Consider the following 20,171-nt stretch of genomic DNA (forward strand, 5'->3'; position numbering starts at 1 on the left):
AAAAAAACCTAAACTATATATATATATATTTGATTGCGCGTTTATAGGAGTGGGCCCTGAGTCACATCATTTATGTTTATGTTGGCTCAAAACAAACAGAAAAAAAAATCATTACCAAGAAAAAACTGAAATGAAAGATGAAACAAAGCTGAGTGTTTACGCCTTCCCAACATGACGGGTAAAAATGGTTTCATGCATCAAATTGAAGAGAAAAGTGTCCGGTAAAGGTAAATCAACAAAGAGACTTGAGAGAGGCACAAAACTTCCCCGGCCATTTAGGCTTCATTTTTGTGAGCTGCAAAAGCTTGGACCGCCACAGCAACACACACACACTCTCTCTCTCTCTCCCCCCACCTAGTGCAAACAGTTCCCTGAATGCAGTTTTTTAGTAGCTGACAGCGTGAAAGCCCTCACGAATATAAACACCACTGCAACAGCAGGTACGAATGCATCATGTGTTGGTGGTCAACCCAAATGCGTTCTTAGCCTTTCTTCAGCATTAAGTGAATTCTTTCTTTTTTTTTCTTTTTTAATTTTATGAGATAGTAATCAAACAATCCTTGCAAAAATAAGCAGAGTTACAAAATTTAACCATACAACAGACATTTGCATGAGTCGCACACAACTGAGAACCATAGCTGGTTCCTGGAGAGAACAGGAGCCTTACCACTTGGCAAGCACATCAACAGGCATCTCATATCCCCATTTGAAGCGAAATTCCGCTGCTTCATTCCTTGCTTGCTGAACAAGAGACCTTGCATCAGCTAGAACCAGAAAAGAAAAGGGCAGTTAGAATCTCCTTAAAGAAAAGTAAGAGATGAAAACATCAGAATAATAAGATCAACATCATATCAATTGATTGCCAGTAAATAAAACGCTAGCCTCATAACAGGAGCTATAGTATACACAAACCTAGTATCAAAGAAATCAAACTTAATAATCTAGAAAGCAGGAGTTGTGAGGAGAATGAAAAAATAATTTTGCAGTGAAGAGAGAATATCACGGTGGAGCTTTAATTAGTGGTAAAGACAGTATTCATGAAATAAATGAGATATATATTGCGCTTGCATAAGTTAAACACAAAATATAGTAAGGGATTGTTCTAGCATCTCTAGCTGACTAAAAATGATATTTCATTGAACTAATCCTGGTATTGAAATGTGGAGGCTCAATGGAGAAGGTGGAGAGGCCAATTAGCACTTCCAAAATGTTTAAAATCATAAGTCCATGGTAGCTTTTAAAAATTGTCAAAATGTGAGGCATAACATCTAGGCAGTACAACCCCAAGATATGCTTAAGTCGATAGGATCTCGATAGATCACTTAAGGTCAAGACCTCAAATACCCAAGGGTAGCTTGGAGTGGGAGCCAGCTACATGTTGAACAATGAAGCGTGAGTTGGGCGGTACAACCCATCAAACGAGCGTCTTAACAAGGAGGATTTTATAATTAAGAATAGCTTTCTTTATAGAACCTCAACTTTGCATTCTTGAATCATCTTTGTGAAATTTTCTTATCTTCGAGTAACATGTTGGTGATGTTGCAAGGTATTTTGGTTAAGATAGTATCATAAAAAAGATTGAGGAATGAGGTTAGGAATTATTAGCCTAAAGCATAAAAATAGATGTTGCCCATGAATTTTGACAATACAAAACTTGCCGAACAACTAAAAGAAAGAAGTTTAGTGCAATTTCAGAAATTTTGCCTATTCCATATAAAACTTGGAGGTAATTCAGTTTGGGCTTTATTATAGGATTACTACAAACATTGAAAAAAAAAACAATTCTGTCTTTAAAGAGGCTGATAGTTATTCAGAAAAGGACTTGTTCTATTCTGGGTTTTAAAATTGTTAATACATCAAATGGAAAGTTATATTTTCATAAATTGGTTATACAATACAATTATTTGAAAGCATAGTACATGACAGAGAGAAAATTCGTAAGTTACATGAAAAAGCTCCATAAAACAAAATGGGAATCTGACTAAAATTTTCAATTGCATATAAACAATGAACCTATGGACAAGCTAAAGTAATTGATAATAGTCTAGATGCTATGTTATGTTGTAAAAATAAAAAATAAGTAATTGGTTGGGATTTGATACTATGACTAAGCTTAAATGTTATTCATTTTCTAGGCATACAGGCAAGAGTCTATTTGAAATTGACAGTAGATATCAATCAAGAAAATATAAAGATCTTGTTGAACATCCTTTTAACTCGAAGCCCAGTTATGACACAGACATTTGCATAGCATATGAATTCCTGGGGGTTTAGGTAATAGATGACGAGGGATTCAAGTGAATGATTGGGTAGCGTGCATCAGAATCCTAAAACTTTTCCCAAAGGGCTTTATAGAGATTAACTGCAAGAAGACCATGACATTAAGTTTTATAATTAAGTTTTATAGTTTATCATTATCAAAAAAAAAAAAAAAATTGCTTGCAGAGTACAAATCCCAAGAAGCATTTGTATCAGCTCAATATTTGATTGGACTTTATTTCATGAATCTACTACCAGTAGAGTGAATTCCTATCTCTTTCCATCCTTTCCAAATTAGATATACTAGCTCAGCTTACTCTTGAAGCTATTAAAGATTATGCAATTATGTCCCCACTTGATATTAGATGTCAAAATAACTTAGGCATTGACATAATAGACCCAATTATATGGATTACCTTGCACAAAGCACAACAGTTATGGCCATACTAGACAAATATTAAATGCTCAATTCATTAAGTCAATTTTTTTTGTCAGATAAATGTGATAGAAAAGTAAAAGTTATAATCGTTAGAAGCACAAAAGTTCAACATTAAGGAATAATTAGTTAGTTTGCATTGTATTTCCTCTTTTCCAGTTTTGACTGTTAAAATCATGCCTATAATACTGATCATATTGGGAATATGTTATGCTCTCTAATATTTCGATTACCTCTTAGATTTTACTTTACTACAGAAAATTCTGTCTGTTCAGTACTCCTTGATTCCCAAGTAAACTGTTTTCAATTCTCTGATTTAGCACAAAACTATAGTCTCAGCAAACCGGTTGTTAAATTCCTACCAGCTACGGTTATGGCACTATTTATTCTTCTCAAATCTAGCATCATGGCAAAAATTATCTTGGTAAACTGGTTGTGTTGCCTTCTGCAAAAATGAGTGAACTTATTTGGGTGTTCTCAGTTTTCCTTTGCAGGACGAATATTGTTGCCGGCAACTTTTCTTACTGGGGCAACACTCAGCTCTTTCCTTCAATAGCTTTGATTCTCGGCATTGCAACTAGGGCTATAACTGAGCCAAGTATGTCATTGTTCGGACTTGGTTCAATATAATTATAAGTTCATGTTTGGCTTAAGCTTGTGTCAAGGTTTCATATATTATTTAAGCTTAACTTGTTTAAATTTTCCAATGTTTAGACTTATTTGTTTATGACAAGCATACAAGTATTTAAACAAGCTAAAAAATGACCTAAAAATTCAAACATATATCAAAATTTTTACACAAAAAATTTAGTAAATACTTTTACAAATTTGATCACAACCATTAATTTATTGATTATAAACTCTAAACCCTACAATATCTTAAATCTCGTTTTCCCTCCATTTTGCCCTAAATCCCTCACTTGGGAGATGTTCAGTAAAATTATTTGTGTAGCATTTAAGCATGATTCAACCTAAATCCTACCAAACAGCTAAAAAGACAACTTTAAAACCTACAGAAACTTAATATCAAGTATTTATATATATCATATATGATACAAGCTATCATCGAGTTATCAACAGATAAGTTAATATTATATAACAGCAACAACAAGCCTTTATCCCACTAAGTGGGGTCAGCTACATGAATCTTTTTTCTCCATTGCGTCCTATTGAGTGTCATATTTTCATTTAATTCTAATAAATTAAGATCATTTTTTATACAATAAGCCCAAGTCTTTCTAGGTCTACCTCTGCCTTTCTTAAAATAAGTTGAATCTAAAATATCTACTCTCCTAACTGGATCATCAGATAGTCGACGTTTATGTGTACAAACCATCTAAGATGACTCTCTCTAATTTTATCCGCCACTGGAGATAAATCAACTCTATCAAGGATATATTCATTTCACATTTTGTCTCTAAGTATCAAGCCACTCATCCACCTAAGCATTCTCATCTCGGCAACACTTAACTTTGTTTTATGATTCACGTTTAAAGGCCATCATTCTGTGTCATAAAGCATTGCAGGTCTCACCACCATCTTATAACATTTTCCTTTCAGTTTAAGCGGTAACTTTCTATCACACGATAGCCCCAATGCATTCCTCCACTTCAACAAACCAACTTGAATTCTACCAATAGCATCCCCATCTACATCACCATCACTTTGAACAATAGACCCGAGATATTTTTTAATGATTTGATCACCGATGATTTGATCACCGATAGTTACAACTCTGTCACTAGAGTTACTACTACTAAAACTACATTCCATGCATTTTGTTTCAGTTCTACTCAAACGAAGTCCTTTAGTTTTCAATGTAGACCACCATAATTCAAGTTTTTCCTGAACTCTTTCTCAAGTCTTATCCACAAGAAGGATATTATCAGCTAAAAAAATACACCAGGGTACATCCTCCTATAAATATCCAGTAAGAGCATTCATAGCTAAAGCAAAAAGATATGGGTTTAAAGCCGATCTCTGATGTAATCCAACTGAAATAGGAAAATATTGGGTCAATCCTCCTTCTACTCTAATACAAATATAAGCTCTGGTATACATACAAGTAACAGCTCTAGTAACATTTTTAATGACTTGAATATAAGTCATATCAACACATTTCTTCTCTATAACTCTCCAAAAGATTTCTGTTGGAACCTAATCGTGAGCTTTTTCTAAATCAATAAAAATCATATGCAGATCCTCCTTATTCTCTTTGTACTTCTCCATCAAACCTCTCAATAAATGTATAACATCAATAGTAGACCTGTCTGGCATAAATCCAAACTGATTATAAGAAATCTTTGTAATGCGCCTTAATCTATGTTCAACTACCCTCTCACATAATTTTAAAGTATGATACATCAACTTAATTCCTTTATAATTTGCACACTCTTGTGCATCTACTTAATTCTTAGAAATGGGGATCAAAATACACTTTCTCCACTCCTTAGACATTTTTTTATAGTTTTTAAAATAATATTAAAGAGTTAGTAAGACCACAATTCTTAAATCTCCTAAATATTTCAACATTTCAATTGGGATATCATCAAGTCCTACTGATTTTCCACCCTTGATTTTTTTAAGGCCTCCTCAATTTCTTTTTTACTAATGTGATAACATACATAATATATTTTATTATTATTAATGATATTAAGCTCACAAAGGTCGATCGTATTTTCAGAAACTTCATTGAAAAGTTTATCAAATGAGTTAATATTTTATTTAATCAAATTTTATTTAAATAATATATCATGTTTCATTTGAGCTATTATTGAGCTTTAATATCGAGTATTTAACAAGTTATTTGTTGAACAACAAACTAGTTTGTTCGTGAACATAAAGGAACAAGTTTGACCATTTTCATGTTTAGTTCATTTAGCTTCGAGCTTTTAAAAACTGTTCAAGCATATTTATTTACTAATTTGAATGAATATGATTGAGTCCTAATCAAGCCGTGTTCAAGTTATTCATAGAGTGCATTGGTTCATTTACAGCCCTAATTGCAACAAGTTGGCGGGCAAATTTGCATTTGAGATTATTCATTGTATGTGTTGTAGTCGGTTTCAACGTTTGATTTTTTCTTCCAATAATGCAGTATAGCTTGGAGACTAAGTTTGCAGGTGTTGTTAAAACAAAAATTTTAATTTTGAAAACTTGTAATCACTTATTGAATTCAAATGTGTTGAATTGAAACTGATAGGTTTTTACAATATCTTAGATGGTTCTAAGCTTTTTTTTTATTATTATTTTGGATACTTCACGGGCTATAAGTAGGACCCCTTGTGTATATATAAATAGTTGACCATTGAATGGAATAAAAAAATCTAAATTTTTCTCAGTACTTGTGTGTGCAAATAAATATGGACACTTTAAGTTTTTGAAAATTGATTATTTCCTAGGGATGAATCCCATGATACCAACATGAAGCATAAGATCCACCACTTTGTGATTAAATTTTTTTATCTTTCAATTCACCTATTTTAGTAAAAAGCATTTGTGATTGAGATTTTGTCAAATAGTTTTCATTTGGAGTGAGAATCCTAATCTTAGAAAATATTATGTCCCACTTGTTTACTGAGGTTTCATATTTTCATGAATTAAATTATTATTTGGAATAATTAAAGCATGGTATATGATTGTGCATCAAGGATGACTAATCATTGTTGAAATCAAAATTTGGAATTTTGTGAATTATTTTTTCTTGTGTTATTTGTGCATCTCATCTTTGGTTTGGATTGGTGAAACCAAAATTCTATGACATCATACAAAACTTTAACTCTAGTTGAGATAAATATTGAAATCATAAGAGATATAGAGGATATTACAACAAATCTTTTCAATGGAAATATAAAGATTAAGAGTATAAATACCAAGTTATTGCAAAAGAAGAATTAGGTATCAATATTTAAGAAAAAAGAATATGTTTAAAATTATGCTAACCACAGAGGAATCAAACTAGGAATCATATAATGACTCTACGTCAGGGTTAATGGTACATTAGTATATAAAAATTATGTTAGCTTCAAAATAGAATTCTAATTTCATACCACAGAGGTCTATCGTATTGTAAGACAACAAGTATAAAGTATAAAGAGTAAAAAAAATATTGTTATGATTTTTATTGATCATAGAAAGGTATAAGATTGAGAACTAAGAGAATTGATTTAGCGCGCACTAAAATAAATTTATTTAGTGTGCATAAAAAAAAACATTTATGTCAAAAATGATATTGAAATTATTAATAATATGCATGATGAAGCACTAGTTAGTATAAAAAAACAATTTTGGAGTGACCAAATAGTTTCTAATTATGATAGAATTGCATCAAATATCATTAAATATTATAATCGAGATCATATCTTTTTTTCTTAGTTATGGAGAATCATACACGGTACATGCTTTTTGCATATGACATAATTATTATCGATGAGACATCCATTAAAATAAAAAAATAATAATAATAGATATAATATTTAGAAGATATACGAGTTAGAATTAGTCCAGCTAAAAATTTTGGATAAAAAATGTAATTTTTAATATATGTGAATTTAATAATTATTTATCAATATTATAAAAAGATAAAATTATGCCTACGTGAGATAAACTTAATTATTTTGCAACTACTTTATAAAAGATATTGATGCAAATAACAAAAAAACTTCTATATTAAGGCTCTGAAGTCAAATAAATTGTTGAATAATATTATGCAAAAAGAAGTTGTCATGGAGACTTAAAATTTAATTTTATAAAACTTCAATTAAGCATTATTGTAAGGATTTAAGCATCAAGCTGTAAAAAAACATCGATATCTAGATTTAGTGTAATAGAAATGATATTACGGAGATGGATGCAGTGCCAAACGATGAAAAATAAATTGAGGAATGATTATATTAGAGTGGAGGTTTAGATAACATCTATTGGACATTAATAATTGAAAATGGAATAAAATGGTTTTTGACATATCTAATAAAAGGTAAAAAAATGCAATGATTAAATAAGTACATAAAATTAGTATCAAATGATTTAACAAGGAGAAAGGGTAGACATAAGATATTATGGATATAAATTGTTCAAAATGATTTGTGAAGAATAGATTTAACACCTCAAACAATATTTAATAAGATCAAATGAAAATTGATAAATCATAAAGCCGACAACAAATAGTCGAGAAAAAACAAATAATTATGGTGCCAGTGATATGCTTATAAGAGATTCAAATTGCAATGCTTGCAAGCAATAGTAACAGAAAACATAATCTTAAAAGATGAGCTAGGTCAATCAAAGAAAATTGAGAAACTTAGAAAATTTTAGTGATACAGGACATCAGATTATAAAACAAATATTTTGAAGATGGTGGGCAATTTTATGAGTATGGAAATAATAAGATGACACTTGAGTGGCTCAAATACATCTATTGAAATATGCTAATGAGAAAGCTAAAAAAAATGTGGAGCTTCCTCTAAAATACAGGAAAATTTTAAATTTTAAAATCAACATAATCTCAATTATTTGGAGATGATAATATAAATATTCGTTCTCCATTCATTTTTGATGAGTGTTACATTAGAAGATACCTCTATTTTGTACATATTACTTATTGCACCCTCTAGTAATTTTATTTAGTTATATAACACTTTTTCATTCTTAATCCTTTCAATAATTTTATCAAACCATCTTATTGATACATCCTTGACCCTCCACTACGCATTCTAAAACCACTAAATAATATTTTCTACATTCTGGTCTTTTTTAAGAGAATTAGAACTTCTTACCTCTGCTTTAGAGCACAAAAATATAAACTCAACCTATGGGTTGGTGATTTCTACCACCATAAGTTTGATATTTACTACCGCTATCATCAATCCAATAAAATCATTTCACGGTCCATAATCTCTAGTTTTGAAATAAATCTATCTTAACATTCTCATTTTTGCAATACTGAACAAAGCTCCCATCAACTTCATATTGCTCGACGCTAAGAACTAGAAAGAATAATTGTTTCAATTGCAATATATGGATTCCTTTGAGTTTATATGATATTTCTTATCATAGTACTCCCAGGGCACTTCTATATTTTAACCGCCTAACATTAATTCCAAAAATACAGACATCATAAATATCTCCACTCTTTATATAATAAATCTAAGATTCTTAAATTTATCACAACATTCAATATTGAATCCACTTCAAATTCACTAAAATTGCATATCAAATAGTAAATGTTTATGTTAGTAAAGAAAGCACTTAGGTTCTACAAGTTTTCCCATTAATAGTTATTCCAGAAGATGAATCATATAGGAATACCATTTATCTACAAATATGATACACTAAAATACCAAATATTAAATATTTCATTAAGCATCTCCATGATCACAAAAAATATAAAAACCTAAAGGCGGTCTTTGATATAATCATATTATCCTTCAAATCTCTTCGAGAAATAATCAGCAACTAATATTAGTGATTGCGCCATGAAACACATTTAATAATTTTAACATATCAAAAAAAATTTCAATAATATCCACTAAGTTCTCATATATTGAGTTATATACTTCACTGAGATCAAGGAAATCAAGTTAAATTTTCTCACTAATTGTAGTAGCAAAACAATCACCTCCATAAAAGGCCTTTCGGCATAACAATAAATTAATTATTTGATGCTGAAATGTTTTTTCTAAGCTTACATTCGGATACCCAATATCTTAGTTTCCTTTTATAATTTGTTAAGTATTACTACCATTTTATGCATCTCCTAAATTACTAAATATTAATAATATAGTGTTTCTTCTCCAATCATTTAGCGTCATAAAAACATTTAAGAGGTCATAAAAAGCATCATCACCCCAACTCCAGCATTCCATGAAACTCTTAAAATCTCAATAGTCCTGCCATTAGGACCTATTACTTTATCTCATGCATCTTCTTCAAAGTTAACTCAAATTCATTTTTTTAATCAAATAAACCTCATGACTCCATCTATTTCACTCTTCTAAAAGATCACCTCCTCAAGAAGTCCATTGAATATTATGAAAATAGCACCTCCACCTTTAATTGATGTATTCATCCTTAATTAAAAATATTATCATCGTTACTCTTCATAAATTTATCATTAGCATAATCTCTAAATATACAATTCCTTATCAAGGTTATATTATTTTTTCTTCTTCCCCGGTACTTTGCCTACTATATAAACAAGCAAGAGCCAAAACTTAGGTTGGCGATTATCTTTTTCTTTTTTTTTTAGGAAAAATTTTCTACCTCTTAGCCAATGTATCTCGAAAGTATTTTGTTTATCATTCTTTATTTTTCATGTCATTGCTTCACCAAGTAACCTTACTCATGTATGGCATATTTCTAGACTATCCAAAGAACTAACAATTCTATCCCACATCAAATTTGGGACCACTTTAAAGTTCCAATTGGTTTCTCTTTACAGTCTATATAAAAGACAGCTAATTCTCACCGCTGAATTTTAACTATATAATCTCTGGATAAATAAATCATTTGAATGGTTTCTTTGTATATTAAGATATACAGTCATGAGTACTAATCCATGTTGTATGGTCAATTTTTTTCTAGAAATCGCCTTAGATCTTGTAAAAGATTTTTCTTCCTTTCTAAGTAAATTTGTATATTCGTGATTTGATAACTTCGCCTTTGATCATAACTGTGTGATATTCTCATCTCTTAGAAAATGTGTTCACTACTTATACCCACTCATAACTAAAAAATAAAAATAAAAAAACTTCTATTATCACATTAATTATTTCCATTATGTAGCCACTATGAATACTATTGAAAACCAAATTACCATGAACGACATGTTCACTTAAATCACCACATTGTGATGCTATCTTCATCCTACATACAATGCACTAGACTAGTAGTCCATACATTGCTTCTCAAAAATTAACTTTTAATACTACTAGACAATACATTACTTACCAATAATTAACTTTTAAAACTATCTTCTAATCCGGCATGAAAAACAAAAGAAAATGATGATTAGAGCAATTATGTTATATGAATCAAATTGCTTTCCGACAAAGAATTCTACGATAAACAAAGTGAGAGTACCACCCTGGTAAGAATGTTAAGATGGATGAGTGATAAAATTTGAAAAATTGTGCGAAACGGCTAAAAATAAAAAAAAAGTGCAGTAGAATTTATTGAAAATAAAATTATAAAAAATATATCGATTTGACCACCTACATATCATTAGAAATGTGCACAATAATGTAAAATAAAATTATCTGAAAGGAAAAATTAGACTAAAAACAAGCAGATCGGAGATAACATGTTTAGAAGTTGTGCCCCAAATTTTATGTAAATTGAAGCTGGTGTAACGTGCATCAATACTAAAATTAATGGAGAATGATACTAAGGCCGGAATTAGAATTTAGATGACTCTTGATGATAATTACCTTCATCATACCAACTTGTTAGTTTCTAAAATTTCACTTATATTCCTTCGTAGAATCGATAGACAAGTACCTCAACAAATGATTGGTGGTCTAATCGTCACTCAACCAAGATGACATAGATAATTGGGTTAAAATGAGCTTCAGGCGCAATAAAACATAAATGCATCTTCCAACAGAGAAATTGAGTTTAGAAACATCTTTAAATGGTGTTTTACATTAAAATGTGAATAATCTAATGAGAAGGTTGACTAAAGCAATAAGAGGTTGTTGCTTGAATTATATATTCATGAGTCATGAGTATAAAGAAAGTCAAATAAGAAGTAAAGAGCTTACCAAAAATATTTTTTTCTAGATAACAAATATTGTTTTTCCCTCCCACCTCCCTCTTTCAACTTACATTTTATAAGGTTAACAAACCAATAACAAAATCATGCACAACATTCATCATCATTAGACTTACCCCAACTATTTGGTTTGGGTCATTTTTATGAATCCTTATTGTTAGTTCATTCTTCCTAAGAATCTTTGTTTTATGAATCCTCATGCACGATAATGCCTAAGATGTTAAACATATTCTTCATGAAGCTTGTTGAGCTACTTTAACTCGTGTTAACTTAGTTCCATCCATTCTCTTTCCTGGTGATTTGATAGTTACTTTACTATCACCTTTGGTGTGCAATGCCAAACAAGTAAAATTTATTTTCAACTATCTTATCTCAATAGATGCCACTTCAAATGTTCGCCTAATATAATTGTTCGTTAATTATCTCTCTCTGTTTTTCCATGCATTCTTTGTAGCAGTATTCTATAAGTCATGCTCAACTTAGCTTCGAACCACTTTTTATTCCCCATCACTAACATTCATATAGCCTGTCAGCCTAATTGCAATTATATAAAATTTATCTTCAAGTCCCTGTGATATCCTCTGATTACATAATACTCATGTGTTATTTCTTTATCAGTTTAACCACGCAATTTCACTCAAGAGGCAATATTCTCATTTATATCTGCAATATTTTGTATAGTTGATTCACAGTACTTTAACCTGTCACGACTAGGTATCACTTCACCTTCTAATAAAATCATTGGATAATTATTAATAAGATTAAATAATTAACAAATAAAAAAAATTGCACTTGTCTTTAAAATATAGATCTAAGATACAGAGAGATGCGGGATGCAAACCTGTAATCCCCGTGGCTAGCAAACCAAGGTACTTGGTGATAGGAAAGAGATGAGTGATGCTGGTTTGGTCCAACAATTTATCCTGAATAATGTTTTCCCCATTGATCAGGCATCAAAGTAAATAGTTCGCGTTTGGATTTGCGCATCAAGAAAAAACTTGGTCAGAGAAGATGCCTACCGGAACCTTCTTCTGTGTAACCACGCAGATTGAATCCCTCCCTCTCACCCCGATGGACGTGACGCCAGCAGCCTTGACCGCTTTGAACGCATACTCTGTTCCAACAGAAGAAATCATCGATGAATTACACGCAAATGATGAATTCTAAGCCCACGGAGTTGTAGAATAACAGGGTAAACAATCCTTGGAGGCCGATCAAAATAAAAAGGAATTTGAAGAAGACTGAAATGGATTACGTCGGAGAAATAGAATGAAGGCTTACCGACTTGGTAGAGGCGGCCCTCAGGGGAGAAGATGGTGATGTGGCGATCGTATCCGGCACCAGTTCCACGGCTCATTGTGCTAATATTGTAGTGACGGACTTCCAAATGTACTTAGGGTTCTCGCACGAAGCCGGCGGAGTGTGATCGGAAGCGGTGCTTGCCTGCGCTGCAAGAAAATATTATTGCTGTTTAAAAATCAAGCACTCTCTTTAATCCATTTTTCATATTCTCATTCAAATAACATAATTAATGATTAAGGCCCATTTGGGGCAGGCGGCATTTTGTTTGGAAAACACATTTCAACAATTTATCCAAAAACACGGTTGGATTTTACATTAAACGCACGTCGCGGGTCTAACCCCGTCTATAGCGTTTCAAAATAAGTTGTTTATGTGGATAAGCACAAACTTACTCAAACACACCCTAAACTCCAAACCATTTTTTTTATCACTTTCCCAATGTTTTGATATAACATTAATAAATGCATATATTCGGTGATTCAAAAAATCACATCGTTGAATGATTTGTAAATAGTAATATTTCGAGTGCTCTATATATATGTAAGACTCGCATGGGATCTTGTTTGCTCAAAAAAGGTTATTTGTAAAATTGATAATATATTTTATTTTAACTAATTTTATTTAATGTAAATTAAATATATACTTTTAAAAATTTATGAAAAATAGGTGATTGGCGGGCGATACGTTCAGCAATAGTGGGTGAGTGCATGTGGCATTGGTTGTTAGCAAATGATTGGTGGATGGTGGGCGGCAATTGGTGGTGGAGGGCAGTGGAGGGGTGATGGAAGGCAGCTTGCAACGGAGGAGTCGTGACACTGGTGGTGGAAGATGATTATGGCTGACTACAATTGGTGATCGACCAACGGTGGGTGCAAGGAGATGTGGGCTTTGGCATTGTCAGCGGTGGGTGCAAGGGGATGTGGGCTTTGACATTGTCAGTGGTGGGTGCAAGGGGATGTAGGCTTTGACATTGTTGAGCAAAACTTTAATTGAGTTGTAATTAGTGGATAATGGTAGCACGACAATGATTGATAGTTAAAAAATGGAATGTGAAGGTTAGGTAGGTTGGTTAGACAATGACAACTGAAAGACAATATTGGTTACCGATAATCATCAAAATTAAATGTTAAAAATGACTCTAAAATTCCTCAAATCTCCAAATTCATTTAAAACATAAGTACAAACTCTCATCATATGGAATTATTTATAATTTTCTAGAATGTTGTTTATATTATTTTGATTAAAATTTCAAAATACTTCATTGAATAATCCTTATTAATTCCTTTGATCACTGCTTATTTTTTCAATATCGATGTGCTTTAATGATTTTGAAGTTGGGTAATCTTTGACTTGCTGGATCTCTCCTTCCAAGGCACTTCATTTTACTATCATGATGTTAGATTCAAGTTTTGTTTAAATTTTTCATTATTGTTCAAAAGTTTACAACTATATTTTTATTATTTTGTTTGTTTTGGCATTATATATAGTTTAATATACACCTTTTAATTACTTTTAATAGAAAACATTGAATGTTATTTAATTTAATTATGGAAGTTCACTATTTTTAAATTGCACTGGAATATGTGTTTCATTGAAAGATTTTTTGTAATATATTATCGACCTCAATTTTATGAGGTTGGCAGGTATCTCTTTAGCCCTTTTCCTAACTCTTAAAATTCACTCTTATACCTAAAACTCCATCTTGGTGAGCTCTTCGTATATATTTTTGTGAATACTTAATCCATATCAAACTCATCTTCCATATGATCCAAATAAATTTAAATTAAACTCTAGTTCATTGAATTTAGTTAGGAGGTCAATAAGTTCATGTTAAGATCAATTAAGTAAATCTAAATTAGGTCTATTTATGCCTCAATCAAATCTTAAGTAACCCTTTGGGGACTTTTGGGCATAATGAGCCCGAATTGAATATAATGCCTTATGAGCCATTATGGTAGACATACATTTTATTTTAGCTTCTTCTTTGAGCTAAAGAGAGTTGGGCAACTCCCTTTGATCATCAAGTAAACCAGTGGTGATCTTGTGATGCCCACCAATATCAAAAATCTCATTTTATTACTATTTTGACTCCAAATGATCCTGACATGTGCAAAGATTTCTAAGGACAATTCTCTTAGTCAACTCTAAAGTTTCTAGCCCCATGATCAACCTAATTTGATCAAGTGACCAATTAAGAACCCAACAAATCAATTCTTATCAAATTAATTGTAGTTATTTTCTAAAATGATTCTAAATGAAATTAATGAGCCTTTAATGAACTTTGGATTATGATTCTCATATAAGGGTGCTTAGTCAAACCTCTTTGACCATGACTGCGAAGCTCGATCTAAGTCATCCAGGTCAAATCGAAAATTTCTATGAATATATGTGTGTCAATTGATCCCAAGTGATTATAGGAATAACAATAGCTCTCCTTGGTGCTCTTAAACCTAATCCAAACTCTAACTAAGTTAATTTGAACCCTTGAGGAATTATGAACCATTGAGGTTATATGATTTCAAATACACTCAAATCAAGCATATACCTAATTCAACTTGAGGGTGAACCCCTCATTGATATTCCCACCAATGAATCATTCCATGCTCGTTGGACTTTGATATAGTCTAATATAGACCTTAAATCCATTATTAGTTTGTTTAGATTATGATAAGTTGAATCAAACCAAACCCAGCTAAATTTGAATAGACACTCTTTAGGTTGCACACATACATAGTGAGACCAATTTATTAATCTTTGGACACCATTCAAGCCCGATTGGGTCTTGAGACAATATTGTCAAATTAAGATAAACCAAATGTACCTCTAATATAGTCAAACTTAGTTAGGCGTGCTCTAAAGACAATCTAATTAATCAAACCCAATCACGTGATCATAAATCTCAATTGAGTCTATTGGGTCTTGACCCAATATTAACCAAATTAGGATAACCCCCGCTTCGACTCTAAGAAAGCTCCCTAGTTAGCCCATGTCAACTGAGCTAACCCGAGTGCAAAAAAATTGTTAACTCAACTATTTAAAATTAAAATTAGCGAAACTAAACCAAAAACATGGATTGACACCGCCAATTCTAGCTTCACAGAGCTTGGTTGTTGAGGGGCATGGATTAGCACCATTATTCTTAGCCTTCCATACTTTGGCAAGACAAAGCCAAGGCAAAGTCAAAAGTCACCTTGGCTTAATAAAAATGACATAATCCCACCACCACACCCTCACCTATATTATTATCTCAAGCCTCATAATGGATTATATTATAGCTCAAGACCATCTAAGCTTTTCATTCCCATTCATCGAAGGGATTGGTGAGTTTTTGTAACTCAAATGCATTGAAGTTAATAGTGAATAAGAGATTTTCTGTTAGGAGATTTTGTTTTATAATTCTTAACTTTATTGCATCCAAAATATTCTCATAGCTCGAGTGATTAAGCATTCATCATTGTCCTTTCTAAGGCTCTGTAAATCCATCATACACCGAACTCCTGTGAAAAACATTTGCTTTTTTAGATTTTAGATGATTAATAATGATGCAAAGGAGGAGTAGTTCAATAAAGTTATATATCATCTAAACAAAGCTTATTTATTCTATCGGACATTAGTTTTAATGATGGTAATTCTTTAAAATCATAGATGAGAGTTAAGATCCCATGCTTAGTTTTATGAAATTAAACCACTGCTAAATCCAACTATAAATAATATCCATTCGAACACTAAAATAATTCAACTGTGGAAGATTCAAAGAATCTATGATAAATTGCTCAAACTAGTAAAAAAATTTTATGAACATTCTTTTATCCCTAATAAGAAGAGACAAAATCAACACTATCCGGTCCTTTTATTTAGAATAAGCAAAATTGATATCTTCATATTAGAAAACCATTAACCTATCAACTAATTTATGAGTGTTGACCTCATTTTGAGGTCTTCTTTTCCCTTCCCTAGATACCCTAGGATCTAGCCTTAGGATTTCCTATTTGACTCTCTTAGAGGACTAGACTGGGATCTACACCAGTTAGAAATTCGTGCTACTTCGCTTTTTGAAGTTCTGTATGGGCGGTTTCAGATCCCCAACATTAGATTGAGTCGATTGAAAAGCCGGCATACCGAAGCTCAAATTAAACTCCTATATAAATTCAAAAAACATATGTGGACATCATGACGTGTGTGACGTTTGACTTGCCACCGCGAGCGATGTGTTTGACTTTGGTCGTCACTTATGCGAGGACCGGACAACATTTTTATTTTTATTCATTGAACGGCTCCGATCGGACCAAAATAATTTTGTTTGTCGCAACGCGCACGAACTGAGGTTAATTTGGCGCGATCGTCGACGAATTTGTCCGGATGATGAAACGAATCATGCCGTCTCGTCCGGAACATCGATTTTAGTTAGGAAGGATACTCATTTTGTTGGGGCGCCATGCTTGCACAAAATTTGATAGCTTGGTTTAATAAAAAAAATATATTAAAATATTTTTTTCATAAAAAGGTTTTAAAATCCCTAAACTCTAATCTCTCCCTCATGTGTGCCTCCTCTTCTCTTCGGAAAAAAATTGCGTACATCAAGGGGTGAGGGGGTCAAGGGGTACGCAGAGATGCGTACATAATAGGGTACACGGGGTTTATACGGGGATTACAAGCGTACATAATAGTGTACACGGGAGTACCTCCCGTGTAACTCCTGTGTAACCTCCCGTGTGACTCCCGTGTAACCCCGCTGTAACATTGTAATCTTCCGTGTAACTCCCGTGTAATCCCGTTGTAATCTTGCGGGTTACGCGCGGGTTACAACTGAGTTACACGAAAGTTATAACACGCTTGTAACCCCCATATAACGCTCGTGTACCCTATTATGTACGCATCTCTGTGTACCCCTTGTCGTACGCAAATTTTTTTCCTTCTCTTCGGACCAAAACATGCCCTAACTCCCTTTGCTCCTCTCGACCGAGTTAGGAGGCCCCATTTCCGGTTCCTCCGGTCACCTTATTCCTCTCCGGTTGCCGCTTACCTTCTTCTCCGGTCATAACTGTCAGTCACTTTCTTCTTGTAACGGCTTTTCCCACGCAACGAATTTGGTAACCCTCTCGTTCTTGGGTTTGTGCATTTCCCTTGCCGTGAGCCCCTTGCCCTCTTGATGGCTATAAATACCCGCATGAGGGAGGAATAGGCTTGCGTCTTTTTTACTCCGAGGAAGGATTGTGAACTATTCTGTTTCTTGATTTGGGCATTCTTATTTCTGAGTTTTCTTTTACAATTTTCTAGAAGTAAGAATCATTCCTTCTCTTCGTTTTATTCTTCATAGAAGGATGAGATATATGCTGCAATATGATCCTTCTTGTTTATAGAGCTTCCCCTCATTAATTTTGCCTCACTTCTTATATGTTACAATTTTTTTTTTTATGCTTAACTTTGATCTATCAAGAAATGGGGTATCCTCTTTTGGCTTATACTGTTAATCAATATTGAATATTAAACATAAATTTATTTTCAAGAAAGCTAGACCCATGGATACAAAGTGCTTATTGGAAAAGATTTGCTTTTTCTTGAAATGCTATTATCCATTTATTTCACATGTAAATAGCATGAAGATAATTTTAGGACTGGCAGGGAAAGATTTACTGTTATATGAAGAAGAAGCTTATATTTCAGTTTGGTTACTCTCATTGCTGTTGCTCTTATTCGAATACATATAATGAAGGTATATTTTTTGGTTTTGAACACCTGTTTTGGTGTTCGGTTTCTGTGCTTCTTGATACCTCTTATTCGAACATGTATAGGAGTCCATTCTTTCGGGTTTTGAGCACTTGTTTTGGGGCTGATTTTCGTGTTTCTCGCTGTCCCTATATGAATATACATGTTGGAAATGCGTTTTCTGGTTTGGAATTTAATTTGGAGTTGCGGGTTTTGCTTCATGCTGCCCCTTTTATTATAATGTATATGTTGGGTTTATAATCACATTTGAATAGTTCTTTGGTGACTCAATTTTCCTCCTATTTTGGTGGTTGGGTTTCGTTTTCTGATGGCTTCAGTTTGACCTCTTATGTTGGGCTCGGTTTTGCCCTTTTGATAGTTCGGTTTGGCCCCTTATGCTGGGCTCGGTTTTGCTTCTTCCTGATGATTCGACTTAGCCCTCATGTTGGGTTTGGTTTGCCTTTTTAGTGGTTCAGTTTATGTCCCTTTTGTTGGATCTGGATTCATTTACTAGTGGTTTTCTTCTTGTACTGTCCCTATCCGTGAGTCTTTACTTGTGGATTCTCTTATGTTGGTTGTTGGTTGGTGGTTTTCTTTACTGCATGGGCTTTATATGAGGGATTTTTGAGCTGTTTAGCCCTGTTTGGTCCCTTTTGTTGGATTTGGATTCATTTGTTGGTGGTTTTCTTCTTGTAGTGTCCCTAGCCGTGAGTCTTTACTTGTAGATTCTTTTATGTTGGGTGTTGGTTGGTGGTTTTCTTTACTGCATGGACTTTATATGAGGGATTTTTGAGTTGTTTAGTCCTATGGGCTGCAGTTTCCTTGCTGAACTAATTTGATATTGAAGCTTTTACAAAAAATTGTTGGGGACTTTACTTTATGCTTCTGTGTTGTTCTCCTACTTGAGACATACTCAATGGGCTTTTATTTAATTTTGAGGCTCTTGAAAATTTGATTTTGGTTGCTGGATTTTGATTCCTGCTATTGTTAATAGCTCGATTTTATTCTTCCTGTTGCTGCCCTTATTCGAATACATATGAAGATTGTTTCCTGCTTTGAGTAGCTCTTTTAATGGCTTGGTTTTTCTCTCCTTATTGTTGCCCCTATTAGAATGCACATTGGAATCTATTTGATGTTTTGGGTAGTGGTTTTGGAGCTTTGATTTTGCTTTCTGTTCTAATATATGTTGGAGCATGGTTTTGGGTGCTTTAAGAGGATGGTTTGGTGGTTTCCTTTCTGAATATGCTGAAGTAAATTTTAAACTTTAAGGAGTGCAAGGGTTCTTGTTTTCTAGCCTATTAACAGATAAACATTGATAAAGTGGACATAATGTACTGATGGAAATTTGGTTGATAACAAAGTTCATTGGAAAACTTTTTGCATGGCAGTTCACGTGTTTTCACCTTCTATTTGCAGCAGCTAATTCTCTCATATTTACATTTATGCCACTCAATTCATGCATATTTACATATCTAACACCCAAGTTTCAATTCTCATGTATGTGTTGTCTTACCTATGCATTTAATTGTGTTATTTCTTTTGGATTATAAAAAAAAAAAAGTTTTTGGATGGTATATATGTAAGTGGTATATATGTAAATACTTAAGAACTGCATGGTGTGTATACAAATTTCCTTTAGCTTTATTTTACAGAACTTTAAATTTTTGGTTGTTGTCGGCACTATTTTTGGTGTGGAGT

At 32.8% G+C, this 20,171-nt stretch overlaps 1 protein-coding gene across 1 annotated transcript in view; it reads right to left on the minus strand.

The window, feature by feature from the left end:
• LOC110029430 (proteasome subunit alpha type-6) overlaps window positions 1-12,962 on the minus strand; it is a 30,212-nt gene extending 17,250 nt beyond the window's left edge. Inside the window, exons 1-4 of the mRNA XM_020731727.1 lie at window positions 12,747-12,962; window positions 12,485-12,579; window positions 12,307-12,388; window positions 668-764 (exon numbers count right to left, since the gene is read on the minus strand). Of these exons, the coding sequence (XP_020587386.1) occupies window positions 668-764; window positions 12,307-12,388; window positions 12,485-12,579; window positions 12,747-12,822 (350 nt within the window). The 5' untranslated portion in view covers window positions 12,823-12,962. The remainder of the gene's footprint in view (window positions 1-667; window positions 765-12,306; window positions 12,389-12,484; window positions 12,580-12,746) is intronic.
• Window positions 12,963-20,171: the final 7,209 nt, after the last annotated feature.

This window comes from Phalaenopsis equestris, unplaced genomic scaffold (assembly GCF_001263595.1).
Source record: "Phalaenopsis equestris unplaced genomic scaffold, ASM126359v1 Scaffold000572, whole genome shotgun sequence".
In the NCBI taxonomy this organism is placed as follows: Eukaryota; Viridiplantae; Streptophyta; class Magnoliopsida; order Asparagales; family Orchidaceae; genus Phalaenopsis; species Phalaenopsis equestris.